The sequence below is a fragment of the Schistocerca nitens genome, chromosome 1, assembly GCF_023898315.1.
Source record: "Schistocerca nitens isolate TAMUIC-IGC-003100 chromosome 1, iqSchNite1.1, whole genome shotgun sequence".
Taxonomy (NCBI): Eukaryota; Metazoa; Arthropoda; class Insecta; order Orthoptera; family Acrididae; genus Schistocerca; species Schistocerca nitens.
This window is the reverse complement of record NC_064614.1, coordinates 269,002,846-269,027,106: the sequence shown is the minus strand read 5'-3', so window position 1 is coordinate 269,027,106 and position 24,261 is coordinate 269,002,846. Positions and strand designations below refer to the sequence as shown.

The 24,261-nt window shown below is 44.0% G+C and overlaps 1 protein-coding gene across 1 annotated transcript in view; it reads right to left on the bottom strand.

Moving 5' to 3' along the window:
- LOC126235450 (uncharacterized) overlaps window positions 1-24,261 on the bottom strand; it is a 254,567-nt gene that overhangs the window by 94,468 nt on the left and 135,838 nt on the right. Inside the window, exon 2 of the mRNA XM_049944176.1 lies at window positions 14,321-14,494. Coding sequence (XP_049800133.1) covers window positions 14,321-14,477 — 157 coding nt within the window. The 5' untranslated portion in view covers window positions 14,478-14,494. The remainder of the gene's footprint in view (window positions 1-14,320; window positions 14,495-24,261) is intronic.

Genomic DNA, 24,261 nt, shown 5'->3' with positions numbered 1-24,261 from the left:
ACTATGACAATGACATACTACCGATCAGATGGCAGCTAATCTAAAAACTTCGGTCACAATGTTGACCTTTTACATTATGTGTTAAGCACCTGCAATAGTCAAATCGCACTAATTAAACTGGACTCATTGGCATTATTACATAACATTTTAGCAACTGGTTTCTTTGAGGAAACAGTCCTTTTACTTTACTGTTCGAAATAAAAATTTGCAAATTTTGCTCTGAGAAACCAGCCTAACAGATGCCATTACTGGTGTTTTATTCTCTGATCAGAAGTATGGTATTTGCATTCCTACTTATTAGTACAGTATGTCTGCTACATAGACAATTTTCAGTGCCAGCTGCATGTGTTTTAAGGCAAGATGCTAAGGGCTGATATGTTGGATTAGTTTCTCCTATCCTTCAATCCATTATGACAAGAATGAAATGCCAGGATTCCATGCTCTCCTGTCATTCTGATAGCTTCTGCCGTTCCTATCCTCGACACTATCTGATCTATGAGTCGTGTCTCCGTTCACGATATTGCTCTCATTACCCAATCCTAGTAACAAGTGCTGAAATGACGCAGAATCGTCTACGCCTCTGCCTGCTATCGCTATATCTCTGCGCAATTTCACTGGCAACTTCATTATACAGATCCTAATGAGCTCCCCAGGTTCGTATGTCACATCCAAATACCTATTTCGTCTCAGGATTTCCTGATAGCACGACACTGGATCTCTTATACCACCTTCGTTACAATTTGGCATCATCAATATGCTTTGCGTAACCTGGTCCTGCTTACTTTGCGACCAGAATTCATTTAAATAGCTACTACAGTCTTTAACAACTTCCTGCATTTTTGCTTTAGCCTCGTCCCTCAAATGGTTACACACAATCTTCACTTTGAGGAGCTGTCCCGACGATGAAGGTAATGAATCTTGAAATTGAGACAGCCTTGGACTATACCCAGTTGGGTTTGCCACCTGTTTTATCCGACACAACCGTTCTTCTAACTCTCTGAGTTCGTCTTCCGTTTTCTGCCTATTTTCGTTTTTTGAATTTATCTCACTCTCCCTCTGCAATCTACCTGGTGGTGTGTCACCTTCGCTACTGCACGCTAATTGCAACTGTGCTAGTTCTTCCCTATGTTTCCTATTTGTTTCTAATTGTGCCTCTTTAAACTGTAATAGTGATTGTATCTCCTCCTGGTCGGCATAAAGCTCTCGCTGCGTACTGTCAGAGCCTGTTTCGCCTCTCATACTGATCTTTTCTACATCTGCGCTAATCGTATTCATTCTGACCACTACCTCTTTGATTCGCTCGTCCGGCAACACGTCCCTAAGTTCAGTAGTATCACTCTCTATTGCAAATATTCGTACCTCCAAATTATTAGCTTTTTCTTTCACGGTGTCACATACTTGCTTCAACGCACCCAGATTCTTCTCACCCTCATCTAACCAATTATTAACTGTGGGCAGACGCTCATCGATAACTGAGTGTACCTTCCTCATTGCCTCTTTATTTCCCTTATCCAATGCCTCCATACTTTCCTTACCATCTTTATCCATCGCTTCCCATCTTTCCTTATTACCTTTATCCATGGCTTCCAATATTTCCTTAATTGCTTCAAATCTTTCCTTATTCTCCCTATCTCTCTCCTTATTATCTCTACTCACCGCTTCTATTCTTTCCTTATTATCTTTATTCATCGCTTCCAATCTTTCCTTATTATCTCTATCCATCCTCTGTAAAAACTGCAATAGCACATTGTCATTTGCTACTTTCGGTGCGCTCACATTGTTCGCCTGAGAAACGGTAGCTTCGCTAAGGGTAGCTTCACTTTCACTGCATGCCTGACCTAGTCCCGGCTCGCCCGCGCCGTCGGGAAAAGCCCCCGTTTGTGGACAAAGCCCGCCGCATAAAGGATCACCTAGCCGTGGTCTGCTGAACAATTCAGCCCCTTCCGAGTGTTTGTCGTTCTCGCTCATTAACCTATGGTCAACAGCTACTTCCTGCTGCACTGCTAAGTTCACCCTAGAATCACTATCCTCCATGGTGACTACACTTTTCGACTGCGACCTAGGTACTACGGACATTACGCAAAAAAAATTATACAATGATCTTCCAGCCTTGGACGATATAGCAATTAATTACAAAAAAAAATAAAAGATCCTCACCAATCCAGAAAGAAATTACAAACAGAAAAAATTTTACTTCTTAGCGCAATCACAATATATTCCATCAAAAAAAATCTTAACAGCAATAAACCTAACAGCAAAATATCCTGGCAAAAATAATCCTAGCAGGGTCGAAATTATGAGAGGCTCCCACCTGCCTTGCTCATACTGTGGCATCAAGCAGTCAGGCCTGCAAGATGAGTGGTCTGCCCAGCGAGTGGATTCATTCTTATTTATCGAGTAACATGAACTCTAGTACTCACACTTAAGTTACAAGTTATCCTCCTATTTGATTAATACGCAACGGAGACATGCATCTGACTATCAGTAATTTACAGAACTCTGACTGTACACTACGCACTGGCAGTACCACATTTTCTTTCTTATTCATTTAACGGCTTTTGTCAACACGTGGCCACCGCACTGAATATGAATGGCGCACACTTTATAAATTCGGGACATTATGACAACATACAATTCGAAGGAAAAGTCCACCAATCTTTTTCTTTTCACTATCTTATTTATTCCGATAAATTCTCTAACCTAAACACACAAATTCTATAACCTACAACAATAACACATGAGAAATTCCGCCCAGTGGGCATGGCTTTACATTGGTGAATCTCTATATTATGGTCTCGTAATTATTTAACGCTACAATGCAGTTTCTGGATAGGATGGTGGATCTTTTATTATTTCTCACACTTCGACTCTCACAATCATCATCACGAAACTATCCCCCAGACCGAGCAGTACAGAAGGAACATGCATAACCCACTAATCTTTTGCAACTATCTTGCTACTCTCCCATGCAAACCACACATACCCAAATTACATGACATACACCACACTACAATATGAAATACTACACAGAGAATAGTCACAACATTATCACTTTCAGCTTTCCCACTTCAATTAATATTTATCCCAGTGTCACACGACACTGCCCCACTTCGTAATTCTACTTTCCTACTATGAACTCTGGAGATATATGCACGTCTTCCTGTGCAATGCAAGACAAGTGGCGTTGCTGGATAGACGGCCGACTCACCTTGCTTCTCTCTCAGAGTTTGAATCTAGCGTCACACGGAATCATATCACGCAAAGTAATATTAAGAACATATTCATCACACACGCGAGTCCTCAACTGATACCATGGACGAGTACTTCTCTTTATCTTTTGTCTCATACACAGTTTGAGACACACTCAGTACTCACCACGTGGAAGTACTCGTCTCTAATTTCAAGTTCTGCACACGCCATTTCTTAAATATTTCAACTTATGGTACACACGCTATTTCTTAAATATTTCAACTTATTGTACACACGCTAGTAATTCAGCTTAACTTAAGCACACGGAAGTATTTCAGCTTATTGCTACACGTGGTTTCATTGTGACCGTTGGTCACTTCCGAAGATTACTACGATCCCATTAATATTACCTGCCTGACATTTAATTCACCTCACAAAAGTTCCTGAAATAGAGAAATTATTATTTCAAACTACTCTTAAATATTCCACATGCATACCATGTCTCCACTCTTTTGTCATTACGGAGCACAACTAAAGCAGGTCTTAACAGCACAAGATCCAGCGGCAGAGTGCTGAAACATGGCCGTTCTCTAGGTCATCTCGCACCTCTGTCCAGGTGGGGGAAGACCATGCTACCGTATTGGTCAGCCACATTTCAGGCGCTCAAAGCTCAGGTAAATTTCATCTCTTTGGTCCCACCAAAGGTGGCCAAGGGATCGACTCAAAGATGATCATATATTCACATTCACTATCTGCGGTTAGCAGACGACCATACGTTCATTCATTTCACAGATCTCACCAAACTGGATGTAGGGATTTACTTTGTGGGAGTGCACATGTGATAAATTAAATAAATAAATTGTCATTCTTTCCCACACTGGTATCCGGCTTCGCTGTATTAATTGAAATTGAGTTATTTTTACAAAAAAATGTGTTGTTCTGACAAGAATAATGAAGTACGTTGTACCTGTTTTCAATGTCGGGCTGTACTGTACCCTTTCACTGTAACAAAAAGTTCAGTTTTTTGATACGTATTTTCTCGTCATTAAGTAGTATCCAGAAACAATCACTACCTAGTACTAAACATGTTTGAAGAGGTCAGCGATCATGACGCATTTTGACCTTACCCATCGTCAGATCTACGAGCAAAAAGAATAAATAACGAACAGTTTAAATAAGCTAATGTACAAGTAAGTAATCAGGTAACTTTGTAATTTTTGATACATACAAAAGACAAGAAAAATCGGCAGTATGAACCTTTTTAAATAAACTGCCCGAGAAAAATTAGCGCAGCTGGAAAGACGACGTCGTCTGCTATAGTCAGGTTAGTACTCCATTTACTTTCCTCTGCTGTGTTTCTTTCTATCTGGAACCCCGTCCTCCTGGCCACTTTTATTTGCCCCACCTACTACACTGCAACATTTTTGTTTTCTTTGGCATGTATGATGAATTACAAAGTTTCGCGATAACGTCCTCATACATTACCTTATACAAATTTCTCTTTACCTATCCTTTTTGTTCACACATCTGACGATGACAGATGCCTAAACGCGTAGTAATAATCGTTAATAAATACACTGAGGTGACGAAAGTAATGGGATTACGAAATGAACATATATACATGGCGCTAGTATCGTGAACACAAGGTACAAAGGGGCGGTGTAATGGCGGAGCTGTCACTTGCACTCAGGTGATTCATGTGAAAAGATTTCCGACGTGATTATGGCGGCACGACGGGAATTGACAGACTCTGAAAGCGGAGTGGTAACTGGAAATAGACACATGAGACATTCCATTTTCGAAGTCGTTAGGGAATTCAATATTTGAAGATCCACAGAGTCAAGAGTGTGCCGAGAATATCAAATTTCAGGATTTGCCTCTCACTACAGACAACGTAGAGGCCGACGGTCTTCTCTTAACGATCGAGAGCAGCGGCGTTTGCGTAGAGTTGTCAATGCTAAAAGACAAGCAACACTACCTGAAATAACCACAGAAATCAATGTCGGACGTACGACTAGTGTATCCGCTAGGACAGTGCTGTGCAATTTGGCGCTAATGGGCTACTGCAGCAGACGACCAACGCGAGTGCCTTTGTTAACACCACGACATCGATTGCAGCGCCTCTCCTGGGCTCGTGACATATCGGTTGGACCCTAGACAACTGGAAAACCTTGGCCTCATTAGATGAGTCCTGATTTCAGTTGGTAACAACTGATGGTAGGGTTCGAGTGTGGCGCGCGAAGCCGTGGACCTAGGTTGTCAACAAGGCAGAGTGCAAGGGGTGGTGCTGGCACCATAATGGTGTGGGCTGTGCTTATATGAAATGGACTGGGTCCTCTAGTTCAGGTGAACTGATCATTGACTGGATATGGTTCTTTTCGACTTCTTGGAGACCGTTTGCAGCCATTCATGGCGTCCACGTTCCCAAGCAACGATGGAATTTTTGTGGCTGATAATGCCCCATGTGACTGGGCCACAATTGTTAGTGACTGGTTTAAGGAAAATTCTGAACATTGTGGACAGCTGGAGCGAATGTTTTGGTCATCCAGATCGCCCAACATGGGGCATAATCGAGAGTTCAGTTCGTGCACAAAGGCCTACACCGGTAACATTTTCGCAGTTATTGACGACTATAGAGGCAGCATGGTTTCAGTATCTCTACAGAGGAATTCCAGCGACTTGTGGAGTTCATGGTAGGTCCAGTTGCCATACTACGCCGGGCAAAAGAAAGTCCGACAGGATATTGGGAGGTTGTTGTTGTTGTGGTGATCTTCAGCCCAAAGACTGGTTTGATGCAGCTCTCCATGCTACTCTATCCTGTGCAAGCTTCTTCATCTCCCAGTACCTACTGCAACCTACATCCTTCTGAATCTGCTTAGTATATTCATCTCTTGGTCTCCCTCTACGATTTTTACCCTCCACGTTGCCCTCCAATACTAAATTGGTGATCCCTTGATGTCTCAGAACATGTCCTATCAACCGATCTCTTCTTCTAGTCAAGTTGTGCCACAAAATTCTCTTCTCCCCAACTCTATTCAATAGCTCCTCATAAGTTTAGTGATCTACCCACCTAATCTTCAGCAGTCTTCTGTAGTAACACATTTCGAAAGCATCTATTCTCTTCTTGTCTAAACTATTTATCGTCCACGTTACACTTCCATACATGGCTACACTCCATACAAATACTTCCAGAAACGGCTTCCTGACACTTAAATCTACACTCGATGTTAACAAATTTCTCTTCTTCAGAAAAGCTTTCCTTGCCATTGCCAGTCTACAGTTTATATCCTCTCCACTTCAACCATCATTAGTTATTTGTCTCCCCAAATAGCAAAACTCCTTTACTACTTTAACTGTCTCATTTCCTAATCTAATTCCCTCAGCATCACCCGATGTAATTCGACTACATTCCATTATCCTCGTTTTGCTTTTGTTGATGTTCATCTTACATCCTCCTTTCAAGATACTGTTCATTCCGTTCAACTGCTCTTCCATGTCCTTTGCTGTCTCTGACAGAATTACAATGTCATCGGCGAACCTCAAAGTTTTTATTTCTTCTCCCTGGAATTTAATACCTACGCGAAATTTTTCTTTTGTTTACTTTACTGCTTGCTCAATATGCAGATTGAATAGCATCGGGGAGAGGCTACAACCCTGTCTCACTCCCTTCCCAACCACTGCTTCCCTTTCATGTCCCTTGACTCTTATAACTGCCATCTGATTTCTGTACCAATTGTAAATAGCCTTTCGCTCCCTCTATTTTACCCCTGCCACCTTCAGAATTTGAAAGAGAGTAGTCCAGTCAACATTGTCAAAAGCTTTCTCTAAGTCTACAAATGCTAGAAACGTAGGTTTGCATTTCCTTAATCTTTCTTCTAAGATAAGTCTTAGGGTTAGTATTGCCTCACGTGTTCCAACATTTCTACGGAATCCAAACTGATCTTCTCCGATGTCGGCTTCTACCAGTTTTTCCATTCGTCCGTAAAGAATTCTTATTAGTTTTTTCCAGCCGTCACTTATTAAACTGATAGTTCGGTAATTTTCACATCTGTCAACACCTGCTTTCTTTGGGATTGGAATTATTATATTCTTCTTGAAGTCTGAGTGAATTTCGCCTGTCTCATACATCTTGCTCACCAGATGGTACAGTTTTGTCAGGACTGGCTCTCCCAAGGCCATCAGTAGTTCTAATGGAATGTTGTCTACTCCCGGGGCCTTGTTTCGACTTAGGTCTTTCAGTGCTCTGTCAAACTCTTCGCGCAGTATCATATCTCCCATTTCATCTTCATCTATCTCCTCTTCCACTTCCATAATATTGTCCACAAGTACATCGCCCTTGTATAGACCCTCTATATACTCCTTCCATCTTTCTGCTTTCCCTTGTTTGCTTAGAACTGGGTTTCCATCTGAGCTCTTGATATTCGTGCAAGTGGTTCTCTTTTCTCCAAAGGTCTCTTTAATTTTCCTGTAGGCAGTATCTATCTTACCCCTCGTGAGATGAACCTCTACATCCTGCTTATCCATTTTGCACTTCCTGTCGATCTCATTTTTGAGACGTTTGTTTCCTTTTTGCCTGCTTCACTTACTGCATTTTTGTATTTTCTCCTTTCATCAATTAAATTCAGTATCTCTTCTGTTACCCAAGGATTTCTCCTAGCCCTCGTCTTTTTACGAACTTGATTCTTTGCTGCCTTCACTATTTCATTCCTCAAAGCTACCCATTCTTCTTCTACTGTATTTCTTTCCCGCATTTGTGACAAGTGTTCGCTTATGCTCTCCCTGAAACTCTGTACAACCTCTGGGTTAGTCAGTTTATCCAGATCCCATCTCCTTAAATTCCCACCTTCTTGCATTTTGTTCAGTTTTAATCTACAGTTCATAACCAATAGATTGTGGTCAGAGTCCACATCTGCCACTGGAAATGTCTTACAATTTAAAACCTTGGTCCTAAATGTCTGTCTTACCATTATATAATCTATCTGAAACGTTCTAGTATCTCCAGGCCTCTTTCATGTATACAACCTTCTTTCATGATTCTTGAACCAAGTGTTAGCTATGAGTAAGTTATGCTCTGTGCAAAATTCTACCAGGCTGCTTCCTCTTTCATTTCTTACCTCCATTCCATATTCACCTACTACGGTACCTTCTCTTCTTTTTCCTACTATCGAATTCCAGTCACCCCATCTTATCATACATTTCATCAATCTCTTCGTCATCTGAGGAGCTAGTTGGCTAGTTGACCTATAAACTTGTACTACTGTGGTATGCGTGGGCTTCGTATCTATCTTGGCCACAAAAATGCGTTCAGTATGCTATTTGTAGTAGCTTACCCGCATTCCTAATTTTTTATTCATTATTGCAACAACAAGTTATGTGTGAGGTTTAGTGTGGGTGAGACTCTGCACAAATGGACTATTAGAAAACTTGAAGGTGAACGAAACGAAAGGAGCCTCTCACCCACTGTGAACATCAAAAGAAATGGCTTAATACACACAAAAAACGCACTTCAAAATGGTAATTATTTCTCGAAACGCGTCGTGCGAGAAGTAAAATAAAGAAAAATCGTGACTGGTAGCGGAAGATTTATTTATAAACAAACCTATTGTTTCTACAGTCGCAGGCTTTCAAAAACCATTTATAAAGTATCAAATCAGATGTACCTTGTGTCCATCATAATGTTATTAGACTACTGTGCAAAAATTCTAAAATTTTGTAACGAAGTTTATTAACGAGTCGCTATTTATATACTGATATAGATCTGGTATTGCTCCAGGGGAACGCTGCTTTCATTTGACCCCTTTTCACCTCTACCCTCAGCAATAGATGTTATAGGAGTGCTTCACTGTCATAATAATTATTTCGAGATAGCAATTGATACGCGTGCCAAGTTTAGTAGACATTACTTCAGGTACTACAGAGATATGCTGATACGTTGCTGTCTTTACACCACTTCCCTCATCCCCCTCTGCCTCATCCCCTATCCTGCCACTCCTTTCGTAGAGGGGAAACATCGTCGGGACTATCATTAGTGAGCCTAGCGAAACCGAAAATTAAAGATTAGGTACTAGTATCTATCGTTATCCAATATTTTTACATGTCACAGCTTCTTGCACCCTTTCAGTATTTTTATGCAAATTATAAAAAGACAAATAATGAGTAGGTAATAAACAAAATTTGGTTGAAATTGTTCCTGACATTCCTAAGCTATGCTTCTATGTCACCACCTTTTCGCCCCTACCATTAACTCCATGAAAGGTAGGTAGTTCATACCCCAAACTGCTTTCCAGATATTAGGTGATATGTAGATCAAGTTTGGTTAAAATCGATGCAGTGGCTTAGGAGATGTGGAACGCACAGGTACTACCTGATGAAAAGTGTCCTAAGACCTGTCAGTGGACATCAGTATGTCATGTCCATCCTTCGTCTTTATGACGGTTTGAACGATAGCGGGGATACGTTCAGTGAGGTGTCTGAATATCTGTGGAGAAATAGGAGCCCTTTATTCCTCAAGAACAGAAACCAGAAGAGTTAATAATGTTGAACAGTGTGGTTTGAAGCGAAGTCGACGTTGTAACTCATCCTAAAAGTGTTCCATTGGGTTCCATTGGGTTCAGTCCATTTCCGGAAAGTTATTGTTGGTTGTTTGGTTGGATGATGTGGGGGAGGGGACCAGACAGTGAAGTCATCGATCTCATAGGTTTAGGGAAGGAAGTCAGCCGTGTCCTTTCAAAGAAACCATCCCAACATTAGCCTGAAGTGATTCAGGGAAATCATGGAAGACCTAAATCAGGATGGCCAGACGCGGGTTTGAACCGTCGTCTTCCTGAATGCGAGCCCAGTGTGATAACCACTGCGCCGACTTGCTCGGTGAGAGTTATTGTCCTCAAGACATCGCCTCACAGACGCCGCTTTATGACAGGGTGCATTGTCATGCTGATACAAACAATCCTTTACGGTATGCAGTACACGATGTTGGAAAACACGTTCATAAACTTCCACATTTTGTGTTTTCTTAAACGAAATAAAGGAACCACGCCCTGACCACGAGAAACACCCATACATCGAAACACCACGTCTTATGAACGAAGACATTGCTATCACATGAAGGCAAATCACGTTGTCCAGACACACGCCAAACAAAACCGCTTCAGTCGGATTGCCACACTGTAAAGTGTGATTCATCCTTCCAGGTAGCTCCATCAGCCACTGTCCAGTGGCATCGAGCTTTACATCATCTCAAGTTCCATTTAGCACGGACTATAGAAATGTGTGGCTATTGAGGATCTTCTCGAACATCGTTTTTAACTCCCTACGCACACTCATTCTGCCAGCTGCACTGCTTGCAGTACTTTGAAACTTACGAATGATTCCTTTTCAGACATAATTCTCGACGGTCCCAGTTCGTCAGTAAATGATGTCTGCCTGGTCTTGAGTGAGCTGTGGTTCTTCCTCCGCATTCCCACTTCACAATCATACCGTCAACAGTCAACTTCGGCAGCTTAAGAAGGGGTGAAAAGTCCTAGACGGATTTGTTACTCAGGTGACACCCGGTGACTACCCCACATTCGAAGTCACTGAGGTCTGCTGATCAATCAATTCTGCTGTCACTGCTTTTCTACTGACTATGCAGTAATCCTCTGCTTCTTTTATACTGGCGGATCCGCCTGCAGTGACATCTAGTGGTCAATTTTGCATTATACACGGTGGTCCATTGATCGTGACCGGGCCAAATATCTCACGAAATAAGCGTCAAACGAAAACAATACAAAGAACAAAACTTGTCTAGCTTGAAGGAGGAAACCAGATGGCGCTACGGTTGGCCCGCTAGATGGCGCTGCCATAGGTCAATCGGGTATCAACTGCGTTTTTTTAAATAGGAACCCCCATTTTTATTATATATTCGTGTAGTACGTAAGGAAACATGAATGTTTTAGTTGGACTACTTTTTTCGCTTTGTGCTAGATGGCGCTGTAATAGTCCCAAACGTGTGGGTCACAATTTTAGACGAACAGTTGGTAACAGATAGGTTTTTAAAATTAAAATACAGAACGTAGGTACGTTTGAACATTTTATTTCGGTTGTTCCAATGTGATACATGTACATTTGTGAACTTATCATTTCTGAGAACGCATGCTGTTGCAGCGTGATTACCTGTAAATACCACATTAATGCAATAAATGCTCAAAATCATGTCCGTCAACCTCAGTGCATTTGGCAATACGTGTAACGACATTCCTCTCAACAGCGACTAGTTCGCCTTCCGTAATGTTCGCAAATGCATTGACAATGCGCTGACGCAGGTTGTCAGGCGTTGTCGGTGGATCACGATAGCAAATATCCTTCAACTTTCCCCACAGAAAGAAATCCTGGGAAGTCATATCCGGTGAACGTGCGGGCCATGGTATGGTGCTTCGACGACCAATCCACCTGTCATGAAATATGCTATTCAATACCCCTTCAAACGCACGCGAGCTATGTGCCGGACATCCATCATGTTGGAAGTACATCGCCATTCTGTCATGCAATGAAACATCTTGTAGTAACATCGGTAGAACATTACGTACGAAATCACCATACATTGCACCATTTAGATTACCATCGATAAAATGGGGCCCAATTATCCTTCCTACCATAATGCCGCACCATACATTAACCCGCCAAGGTCGCTGATGTTCTACTTGTCGCAGACATCGTGGATTTTCCGTTGTCCAATAGTGCATATTATGCCGGTTTACGTTACCGCTGTTGGTGAATGACGCTTCGTCGACAAATGGAACGCGTGCAAAAAATCTGTCATCGTCCCCTTATTTCTCTTGTGCCCAGTGGCACAACTGTACACAACGTTCAAAGTCGTCGCCATGAAATTCCTGGTGCATAGGAATATGGTACGGATGCAATAGATGTTGATGTAGCATTCTCAACACCGACGTTTTTGAGATTCCCGATTCTCGCGCAATTTGTCTGCTACTGATGTGCGGAGTAGCCGCGACAGCAGCTAAAAGACCTACTTGCGCATCATCATTTGTTGCAGGTCGTGGTTGACGTTTCACATGTGGCTGAGCACTTCCTGTTTCCTTCAATAACGTAAATATCCGGCGAACGGTCCGGACACTTGGATGATGTCGTTCAGGATACCGAGCAGCATACATAGCACACGCCCGTTGGGTATTTTGATCACAATAGCCATACATCAACACGATATCGACATTTTCCGCAATTAGTAAACGGTCCATTTTAACGCGGGTAATGTACCGTGCGCACAGGTGGACTTTTACGTGATTCCACGTAGTTATACGTTTGTGACTATTACAGCGCCATCTATCACAAAGCGAAAAAAGTGGTCCAACTAAAACATTCATATTTCTTTACGTACTACACGAATATGTAATGAAAAGTGGGGGTTCCTATTTAAAAAAAACCGCAGTCGATATCCCTTTGACCTATGGCAGCGCCATCTAGCAGGCCAGCCATAGCGCCATCTGGTTTCCCCATTCAAGCTATACAAGTTTCGTTCTGTGTAGTTTTTTCGTTTCACGCTTATTTCGTGAGATATTTGGCCCGGTGACTATTAATGGACCACCCTGTATAGGGGTGTGTGGATACTTTTGATCAGATATTACACTCCTGGAAATGGAAAAAAGAACACATTGACACCGGTGTGTCAGACCCACCATACTTGCTCCGGACACTGCGAGAGGGCTGTACAAGCAATGATCAAACGCACGGCACAGCGGACACACCAGGAACCGCGGTGTTGGCCGTCGAATGGCGCTAGCTGCGCAGCATTTGTGCACCGCCGCCGTCAGTGTCAGCCAGTTTGCCGTGGCATACGGAGCTCCATCGCAGTCTTTAACACTGGTAGCATGCCGCGACAGCGTGGACGTGAACCGTATGTGCAGTTGACGGACTTTGAGCGAGGGCGTATAGTGGGCATGCGGGAGGCCGGGTGGACGTACCGCCGAATTGCTCAACACGTGGGGCGTGAGGTCTCCACAGTACATCGATGTTGTCGCCAGTGGTCGGCGGAAGGTGCACGTGCCCGTCGACCTGGGACCGGACCGCAGCGACGCACGGATGCACGCCAAGACCGTAGGATCCTACGCAGTGCCGTAGGTGACCGCACCGCCACTTCCCAGCAAATTAGGGACACTGTTGCTCCTGGGGTATCGGCGAGGACCATTCGCAACCGTCTCCATGAAGCTGGGCTACGGTCCCGCACACCGTTAGGCCGTCTTCCGCTCACGCCCCAACATCGTGCAGCCCGCCTCCAGTGGTGTCGCGACAGGCGTGAATGGAGGGACGAATGGAGACGTGTCGTCTTCAGCGATGAGAGTCGCTTCTGCCTTGGTGCCAATGATGGTCGTATGCGTGTTTGGCGCCGTGCAGGTGAGCGCCACAATCAGGACTGCATACGACCGAGGCACACAGGGCCAACACCCGGCATCATGGTGTGGGGAGCGATCTCCTACACTGGCCGTACACCACTGGTGATCGTCGAGGGGACACTGAATAGTGCACGGTACATCCAAACCGTCATCGAACCCATCGTTCTACCATTCCTAGACCGGCAAGGGAACTTGCTGTTCCAACAGGACAATGCACGTCCGCATGTATCCCGTGCCACCCAACGTGCTCTAGAAGGTGTAAGTCAACTACCCTGGCCAGCAAGATCTCCGGATCTGTCCCCCATTGAGCATGTTTGGGACTGGATGAAGCGTCGTCTCACGCGGTCTGCACGTCCAGCACGAACGCTGGTCCAACTGAGGCGCCAGGTGGAAGTGGCATGGCAAGCCGTTCCACAGGACTACATCCAGCATCTCTACGATCGTCTCCATGGGAGAATAGCAGCCCGCATTGCTGCGAAAGGTGGATATACACTGTACTAGTGCCGACATTGTGCATGCTCTGTTGCCTGTGTCTATGTGCCTGTGGTTCTGTCAGTGTGATCATGTGATGTATCTGACCCCAGGAATGTGTCAATAAAGTTTCCCCTTCCTGGGACAATGAATTCACGGTGTTCTTATTTCAATTTCCAGGAGTGTATATACGCATGCTATAACCTTATACATGTATAAGAGTGTAGATTAGCGATAACGTTTTTGAATCTGCTGGTGGTCTCGGGCGGGCTCACCGTGCCCCGAGTTGGAGCCGTCCTCGAGGCTGGTGTGCAGGCTCTTGAAGCTGTCCCGCGCCTCGTGGCTCTGGAAGCTGGCGCGCTTGTCGCTGGCGCTGCCGCTGCCGCTGACGCTTGTGGAGCGCCGGCCCGCGGCGCTCGAGTTGACACTCATCGCCGCTCTCCGTTCACCTGCAAAACACGTGACAACCCTGTCAGTGCTGTGGTGCGTCACTGGACTACTGTGCGTGTGATCGTAAGTCACGCTCTTAAAGGAGACACTGGTCGTTTTGGAGCGCTGCGTATGATGTGGACCTGCTACCAAGCGGTCACGTGAGCCTCCGCAGCGGACTTGAGTCTTAACAGTGAAGGGCTGCGTGTGCGCCCGTCGGCTGCCACACGTTCGGCTTCAGCCGGAAATGTTCCGCTTTTTACGGTCGTGTCTGATCACATACGTACGAGTACATAAAAGTCCTGCCAGTCTGGATGTTGTTAGGCTCCTTAGCAATGAATCAGAGAACGCACAACAAAGGCACGTTCCAAGCTAATGACTTAATCGTGGGAAGTAATTGTAAGGAGGGATAAGGATATTACCACAGTGATACTCTAACCAATAGTATTCTTATGACTGCGTCCAATGTTTTTCTTCGTAGGACGAACGAGCTTAATACACAACGTCAAAACTACGCTATGCGCAGAGCGAGCGAGATGTAACAAAAAAAAAGTTCAAATGTGTGTGAAATCTTATGGGCCTTAACTGCTAAGGTCATCAGTCCCTAAGCTTACACACTACTTAACCTAAATTATCCTAAGGACAAATACACACACCCATGCCCGAGGGAGGACTCGGACCTCCGCCGGGACCAGCCGCACAATCCATGACTGCAGCGCCCCTGACCATTCGGCCAATCCCGCGCGGCGAGATGTAACAGAATGTGCCGATCAGCCGATGACAACCCACCCCTCTCGGCTCATACTACTACGCGTGGTGAAACACGGAAGGGGATAATGAAGAATTTCGTTCGGAGTTGTTGACATTGGTAGAATATTACTTTGCAGTTCCAGGCCATCACACCAACATACTAAGGATGTTCTCTTTCAAAAATGTTCCAATGTGTGTGAAATTATATGGGACTTACCTGCTAAGGTCATCAGTCCCTAACCTTACACACTACTTAACCTAAATTATCCTAAGAACAAATACACACACCCATGCCCGAGGGAGGACTCGAACCTCCGCCGGACCAGCCGCACAGTCCATGACTGCAGCCCCCCTGACCGTTCGGCTAATCCCGCGCGGCGACATGTAACAGAATGTGCCGATCAGCCGATGACAACCCACCCCTCTCGGCTCATACTACTACGCGTGGTGAAACACGGAAGGGGATAATGAAGAATTTCGTTCGGAGTTGTTGACATTGGTAGAATATTACTTTGCACTTCCAGGCCATCACACCAACATTCTAAGGATGTTCTCTTTCAAAAATGTTCCAATGTGTGTGAAATCTTATGGGACTTAACTGCTAAGGTCATCAGTCCTTAAGCTTACACACTACTTAACCTAAATTATCCTAAGGACAAATACACACACCCATGCCCGAGGGAGGTCTCGAACCTCCGCCGGGACCAACCGCACAGTCCATGACTGCAGCGCCCCTGACCGTTCGGCTAATCCCACGCGGCGAGATGTAACAGAATGTGCCGATCAGCCGATGACAACCCACTCCTCTCGGGCCATACTACTACGCGTGGTGAAACACGGAAGGGGATAATGAAGAATTTCGTTCGGAGTTGTTGACATTGGTAGAATATCACTTTGCACTTCCAGGCCATCACACCAACATTCTAAGGATGTTCTCTTTCAAAAATGTTCCAATATGTGTGAAATCATATGGGACTTAACTGCTAAGGTCATCAGTCCCTAACCTTACACACTACTTAACCTAAATTATCCTAAGAACAAATACACACACCCATGCCCGAGGGAGGACTCGAACCTCCGCCGGACCAGCCGCACAGTCCATGACTGCAGCCCCCCTGACCGTTCGGCTAATCCCGCGCGGCGACATGTAACAGAATGTGCCGATCAGCCGATGACAACCCACCCCTCTCGGCTCATACTACTACGCGTGGTGAAACACGGAAGGGGATAATGAAGAATTTCGTTCGGAGTTGTTGACATTGGTAGAATATTACTTTGCACTTCCAGGCCATCACACCAACATTCTAAGGATGTTCTCTTTCAAAAATGTTCCAATGTGTGTGAAATCTTATGGGACTTAACTGCTAAGGTCATCAGTCCTTAAGCTTACACACTACTTAACCTAAATTATCCTAAGGACAAATACACACACCCATGCCCGAGGGAGGTCTCGAACCTCCGCCGGGACCAACCGCACAGTCCATGACTGCAGCGCCCCTGACCGTTCGGCTAATCCCACGCGGCGAGATGTAACAGAATGTGCCGATCAGCCGATGACAACCCACTCCTCTCGGGCCATACTACTACGCGTGGTGAAACACGGAAGGGGATAATGAAGAATTTCGTTCGGAGTTGTTGACATTGGTAGAATATCACTTTGCACTTCCAGGCCATCACACCAACATTCTAAGGATGTTCTCTTTCAAAAATGTTCCAATATGTGTGAAATCATATGGGACTTAACTGCTAAGGTCATCAGTCCCTAAGCTTACACACTACTTAACCTAAATTATCCTAAGAACAAATACACACACCCATGCCCGAGGGAGGACTCGAACCTCCGCCGGGACCAGCCGCACAGTCCATGACTGCAGCGCCCCTGACCGTTTGGCTAATCCCACGCGGCGAGATGTAACAGAATGTGCCGATCAGCCGATGACAACCCACTCCTCTCGGGCCATACTACTACGCGTGGTGAAACACGGAAGGGGATAATGAAGAATTTCGTTCGGGGTTGTTGACATTGGTAGAATATTACTTTGCACTTCCAGGCCATCACACCAACATTCTAAGGATGTTCTCTTTCAAAAATGTTCCAATGTGTGTGAAATCTTATGGGACTTAACTGCTAAGGTCATCAGTCCCTAAGCTTACACACTACTTAACCTAAATTATCCTAAGGACAAATACACACACCCATGCCCGAGGGAGGAGTCGAACCTCCGTCGGGACCAGCCGCACAGTCCATGACTGCAGCGCCCCTGACCATTCGGCTAATCCCGCGCGGCGAGATGTAACAGAATGTGCCGATCAGCCGATGACAACCCACTCCTCTCGGGCCATACTACTACGCGTGGTGAAACACGGAAGGGGATAATGAAGAATTTCGTTCGGGGTTGTTGACATTGGTAGAATATTACTTTGCACTTCCAGGCCATCACACCAACTTTCTAAAAATGTTCTAATGTTCTAATGTGTGTGAAATCTTATGGGACTTAACTGCTAAGGTCATCAGTCCCTAAGCTTACACACTACTTAACCTAAATTATCCTAAGGACAAATACACACACCCATGCCCGAGGGAGGAGTCGAACCTCTGCCGGGACCAGCCGCACAGTCCATGTTTGCAGCGCCTTAGACTGGATGTTCTCTTTCATGAAAGCGCAATGGACAAAGCAATCCTTTAAAGTGGAAACCGACACGATCGCAAAGATGATGTTATTGTTATGTAATTTAATAATGTACTGTCAGCAGTTCCATGAAATTATTTCCAAGATAAATAACGTGCTTCATAAATTGGGTACAGATGAGAAACAGTAATACTTAACTAAATATTACTCTTATTTTTCGATAAGTCCAATTGAAATGCCTGAAGTTAACGAAAAATGGCTCTGAGCACTATGGGACTTAACATCTATGGTCATCAGGCCCCTAGAACTTAGAACTACTTAAACCTAACTAACCTAAGGACAGCACACAACACCCAGTCATAAAGTTAACGAATATCTTTTCGTATGCCGTCCCAGAACAACAGATAATTATTTATTGTGTTCAAAACGAACTTTTTTAATTTATTTTCGCATCTTAGGAAGACGACAGTAATTAAGAAAACGGGACATTCAGTTACTGCTGTCATTTCCAAACAATAAGGCTGTTAGCTGATTGTATTTTTAGTTTAAACACATTTAACGCCGACATCGCAAAACCTGATTGTAACTGATTATTAATAAACGAATGAAAATACCTGGCTATTTCTATTTAAAACAGCTAGTCGTGCTTTTAGGGCAAAATATTCGGCTAAATATTATGCCGAGTCCGCCTTTTCTATGCTATACATGGCAGTTGGATGCATGTGTACTGACATAGTTAGTTATTCATATTAAGATGCAATTAATACACAATCTTTCGAAACGTAAAGGTGCTACATAATTTTTATAGTATATTTGCTAATTTCTTACTGCTGTAGTTTGATGTATGCTAGTTTGATGTGTGCGCGTATGTTCTGTAACCGTAACAAGTTAGGCCATCAACTATCCAATTGGGATAACAAAATAGTAGATATTATATACGTGTACAGATAAGCAAATGGTTACAGTTTCTGAAAAACTGGATGATTTATTCGAGAGAAAGAGTTTAACAAATTGAGCAAGTAAATAACACGCAGGTGAAAATGGTTCAGATGGCTGTGAGCACTATGGGACTTAACTTCTAAGGTCATCAGTCCCCTAGAACTTAGAACTACTTAAACCTAACTAACCTAAGGACATCACACACATCCATACCCGAGGCAGGATTAGAACCTGCGACCGTAACGGTCGCGCGGTTCCAGACTGTAGCGCCTAGAACCGCTCGTCCACCCAGGCCGACACGCTGGTGAACCTCTGGCCCTTATGCAAGCAGTTATTCGGCATGTCATTGACTGATAGAGTTGTTGGATGTCCTCGTGAGTGATATCGTGCCAAATCCTATCCAACTGGCGCAGTCGATGATTAAAATCCCGCGATGCTGGAGTGCCCTACCCTTAATTTTTTTTTCAAATGTGTGTGAAATCTTATGGGACTTAACTGCTAAGGTCATCAGTCCCTAAGCTTACACACTACTTAACCTAAATTATCCAAAGGACAAACTCACACACACCCATGCCCGAGGGAGGACTCGAACCTCCGCGGGGACCAGCCGCACAGTCCACGACTGCAGCGCCTAAGACCACTCGGCTAATCCCGCGCGGCCCAACCCTTAATGCTTTTCACGTTCTAAATTGGCGGGAGATCCGGCGATCTTACTGGCCACAGCAGGGTTTGGTAAGCACGAAGACAAGCAGCAGAAACTCTCTTCGTGTGCGGGCGGGCATTATCTTGCTGAAATGTAAGCTCAGGATGCCTTTCCACGAAGGTCAACAAAACGGGGAGTGCAACATCGTCGACTTACCGCTGTGCTGCAAGGGTGCCGCGGATGACAACCAAAGGGCTCCTGCTACGTAAAGAAATAGCATCCCAGACCATCTATGCTTGTTGTCGAGCCTTATGGCGGGCAACAGCCAGCTTCGTATCCAACCACTGTCCGGGGCGTCTCTGGAGGGGTTTTCGGCCTCAAGTCTCATTGACTGGAGTAGAATTGTCCAGCTTTGAATTGAACCTTGATGACCAGCGAAGAAGTGTCTGGGGATGCCTAGGGGCGACGGTGGGATACCGACCTGACATGGCAGACGCTCTATCCATCTGAGCCACCAAGGGCACAGAGGATAGTGCGAAAGAACAGATACCATCGGTGACCATGCAGCGCTCTAGAATGAAATGATAATTAAATCAATACCTTAAGCTGTCCACAGGCGTTGATATACATCAACGGGGATAGTTGAAAATGTGTGTCCCGACCGGGACTCGAAACCGGGATCCCCTGCTTACATGGCAGACGCTCTTTCCATCTGAGCCACCGAGGGCACAGAGGATAGTGCGACTGCAGGGATTTATTCCTTGCACGCTCCCCGTGAGACCCACATTCCCAACTTAATGTCCACACACTACATTCGTAGTGCCCTTGCCTACTAGACTCATTACTCGCGGCAGACAATCTTACCGAATCCCGTAAGAGTTTAGGCAATGCGTGTGCATCCGCACAGAAGAAGGAGGTCAGATACCAGCTCCGTATAGTTAAGGCTAACCGGCCATTGACCTCCTTCTTCTGTTCGGATGCACACGCATTGGCCAAACTCTTACGGGACTCGGTAAGATTGTGTGCCGCGAGTAATGAGTGTAGTGGGCAGGGGCACTACGAATGTAGTATGTGGACATTAAGTTGGGAATGTGGGTCTCACGGGGAGCGTGCATGGAATAAATCCCTGCAGCCGCACTATCCTCTGTGTCCTCGGTGGCTCAGATGGATAGAGCGTCTGCCATGTAAGCACGAGACCCCGGGTTCGAGTCCCGGTCGGGGCACACATTTTCAACTGTTGACGAATATCAACGCCTGTCGACAGCTTAAGATATTGATTTCATTATCATTTCACTAAGAGTGATGGTCTGGGGTGCCATTTCTTTTTGTAGCACGACCCCTTTGATTGCCATGTGGGTGATGACACAAGGCCAGATCAGTCAATCATTCAGACTGTTTTCCCTGCAACTACTGAAAAGATGGCTGCCCCTCTTCAGGAACCACACGTTTGTCTGGCTTCTCAACAGATACCCCTCAGTTATGGCTGCACCTACGGTACGGCTACCTGCATCGCTCAGACACGCAAGCCACCCCACCGACCGCTAGGTCCGTGATTCATTGGGGGCAGATATGACATTTATAACTAATTTTTGTATGTAAAATATTATTCCCCATATTGCCCCACGATTTCACAAATTCTTCAATTAAAATGCTAATTTAGGAAACTGCATACTGATAAAGTGTAATGTTTTGAAATTTAATATTATAATAAAGAGGTCTGAACCAATTTAACGGCGTGTTATAATTTTCTTGTACCTCAAAATGACTGCTGATCATTGGGTACCTCCCTCTACCGAAGTTCCCCTACGTGTTTAACGTCAAATATTTGACACACTAATCATTTGTCAAATAATCAGAAGTCTGAAGATGTTTTATACATGAGAGTTTGATTCTTTCAAGGACTGTGGGTTTATTGGAACTCTCTAATTTCTGTGTCCATCGTGACTCTCTCTGTTTGTTCAGGATTGTTTGTTGTTGAGATATCCAGTGCGTTTATGTATGTGCTCCTGACATAATTATCCAAAATAGCTTACGGAGAAAACGTTTAGAATAATTTCGCAACACGTTTTGCGCCTACCATTAGGTTTAAGCACGTATTTTCACGTAAATATCGAGGGTAGATTCAATTCATCACCAACTATAATTGTATGAGTCGTAGTATGTGTATGCAGCCCCGGCAGCCAGTGAACTCCTGACGACGATGGGGGAGATGGTCATCGAAAGCTCGAGGATTTTATTCGAATTGACGCGGTTTGAAAACCGCGAACATTTTATTCATGAGTCGTAGTACATATTCAAAACGAGACTCAAATTTTACTTGTACCTTTCAGCAACTATATGTCTGGTCGGGAGGCGGTAAAAGGGACCAAATTTTGATTCCGGTTGCTGAGTATAATATATTTCACATATTTCACTACAAGATAAACTACTTCCAACGGCAACAAACACGCCAGCACCAACTGAGTTTAATCTATACGAAACTGCTTCTCGCTGACACGCCCACAAAATGATGAAAGAAAAAAAATTATCGCTTACTACAGTTTCATTGTTCATACGGTGAAACTACAACATCAGGCGATACGTTCTAATTTATTACTTATTTACTACTCAGTCTATTCATAACAGTTTGCATACAGTATCCAGATATACCACGGAATGTGGTTGCAGTATTATATCACTGTACGACTTGCAGTAAAGGAGATATGACGTCACAAATATTGAGACGCGTGAAAAAATATCTTTTGCTTAAAATGGAGCGCAAATTACCCAGACTATATTCATCCAGTGTTTCATAATGAGAGCATTTAGCAACTTCCAACAAACTTAACGCATAACTTCAAACCTTTCCTAAACTTTTCCTCGCTTGCATGGTTAAAGTCAAATATTTAACGCAGTAACTCACTTGTAAAGCAGTCAGACGTTTAAATCTGTTTTATCCATGGAAGTTCGATTCTTCGAAGAATCGGGGGTTTACTGGTTACTTATACTTCAACAATCTCGCGCTAGGCATTTACGGATGGCTAGAAAGTTTGAGTTGATATCCACAAATTACAATATTTCTTGAAGGCTTCGGGTGAACATGGAAGTTAACTAGTTCTTTCGTAGACAGTGTTTAATTTTCGGTGAAATGTTTCTAAGTGTTACGGAAAGCGTGAGCGCTGTTAGCAAACTTTCCGTGTTATTTGAGGCCTCAGCGAACACTCTGTATCGATTGCGTGTCGACAGGAATAACGTTTCGCGCAGTTAACCTCGATGTCGAAGTAGCTCCCATCTGATTTATTAACACGGAATTTTCTTCCAAGCACGCAAACTCGCAATTGGAGAAGTCATAGGGCTTTATTGTGACTACATCGTGTTACGCATCTGTTATGGTAATGGCGCGCCGATAATGTAACGTTTCACTCCCAACAGAAAACAAAAGTGCGGTCCAAAAATCATCTCCTTTTAGTGGTCTTAATAATTATTTGCACCGGAGATAAACGCAGTAAAATGAAGAACGTGTGCAAAGAACATTGTCGGAGAAATCAGTAAGTAAAGAAATAACACAAACACGTGACATAAGAATGATGAAAGAAGTTTGCCATGATGGAAGAGATTAGAGACACCAGAAGGATTATTGCACATAATAATAATAATAATAAGACAGAGATTTAGAAATTTTGAACTCCAAAACGTTTCCAACTACTTATGTGCACTACCACCATAATTTATTAGTTAAGAAATGCAGACTAAAACTGAAGAAATTGCAGAAAAGTAGGAAATTTCAGACATGGGTAAGCATAAGAAAAGAATAGAAGCTTTTGGAATAAGTGTTAAAGAAGAAGGCTGAAAATAAAATGGGTGGACTGGGTAACTAGAATAGAGTCTGGGAACAAAGAGCTTTCGTCCACAACGTCTTTAAAAGATGGGACACATCCTAAGACATTAGGGAATAGTTTACTTGGTAATGGAAGGCAGTTTGACGGCTAAAAATTGAAGACCCTAAGGCTTGAATACAGTTAGTAAACTGAAATAAAGTAAGGTTGCATTAGTTATGCAGATATGAAGAGATTCGCGCAGTATGACTAGGTTGGTGAGGCTGCACTAAAGATTATAGTCTACAACAACAACAACTGTAAGTGAGGAATAAGGAAATTGTAGCATCATTAAACAAACGAGTCGTTTAATATTGTAGAACGTTACTTCCACAATAATTCTTTTTGAAATTTTAATGAGCAGAAACCAGACTTCCCGTACATTATAAAAATCGAATGCAGTGGCTTTTGTTGTACTCTGGGGTAAAGTATCCCAGACCTCGAACCAAGAAATGGAATGATCTGTTCGGTTACACCTTGGGGAATAAAACAGGCTTTCATTGTTAACATCCTGGGAAATTGCTGTTAGCACGGCGTGTGCTGGAATAGAGATCGAGTGTCTATAGTTGTTTTCAAATTAGACTTGTAGATACGTCGGGCACATACAAAGAAGTGTAGCACCAATGCTGTAGTAGAGTTTGACCTGTGGGTAAAGTTGAACTAGCGCACAGCTAGGGCGAGATGACCACCATCCCATGGAAAACCTGCCAACAAAATTACGAGAAACGAATTCGGGATGGAGTCTGCTTCTGCACAGCACTCTAGAAGGAAGAGTGAGGAAAATAAACATTATAGCAACTAGGAGAGGCGCAGACAGTGTCATTCGTCCCGCACTCCATTCGTGAAGGAATACGAAGAATGTGGTATGCTGTAAAGTAGCTTCTGCAGTGTATGTTCCAGTGTTTTTAGCGTGTAGTTGTAGATGTGGATGGCAACAGAACTGATCAAAAGTTAATCTTTCACTAAGTGTA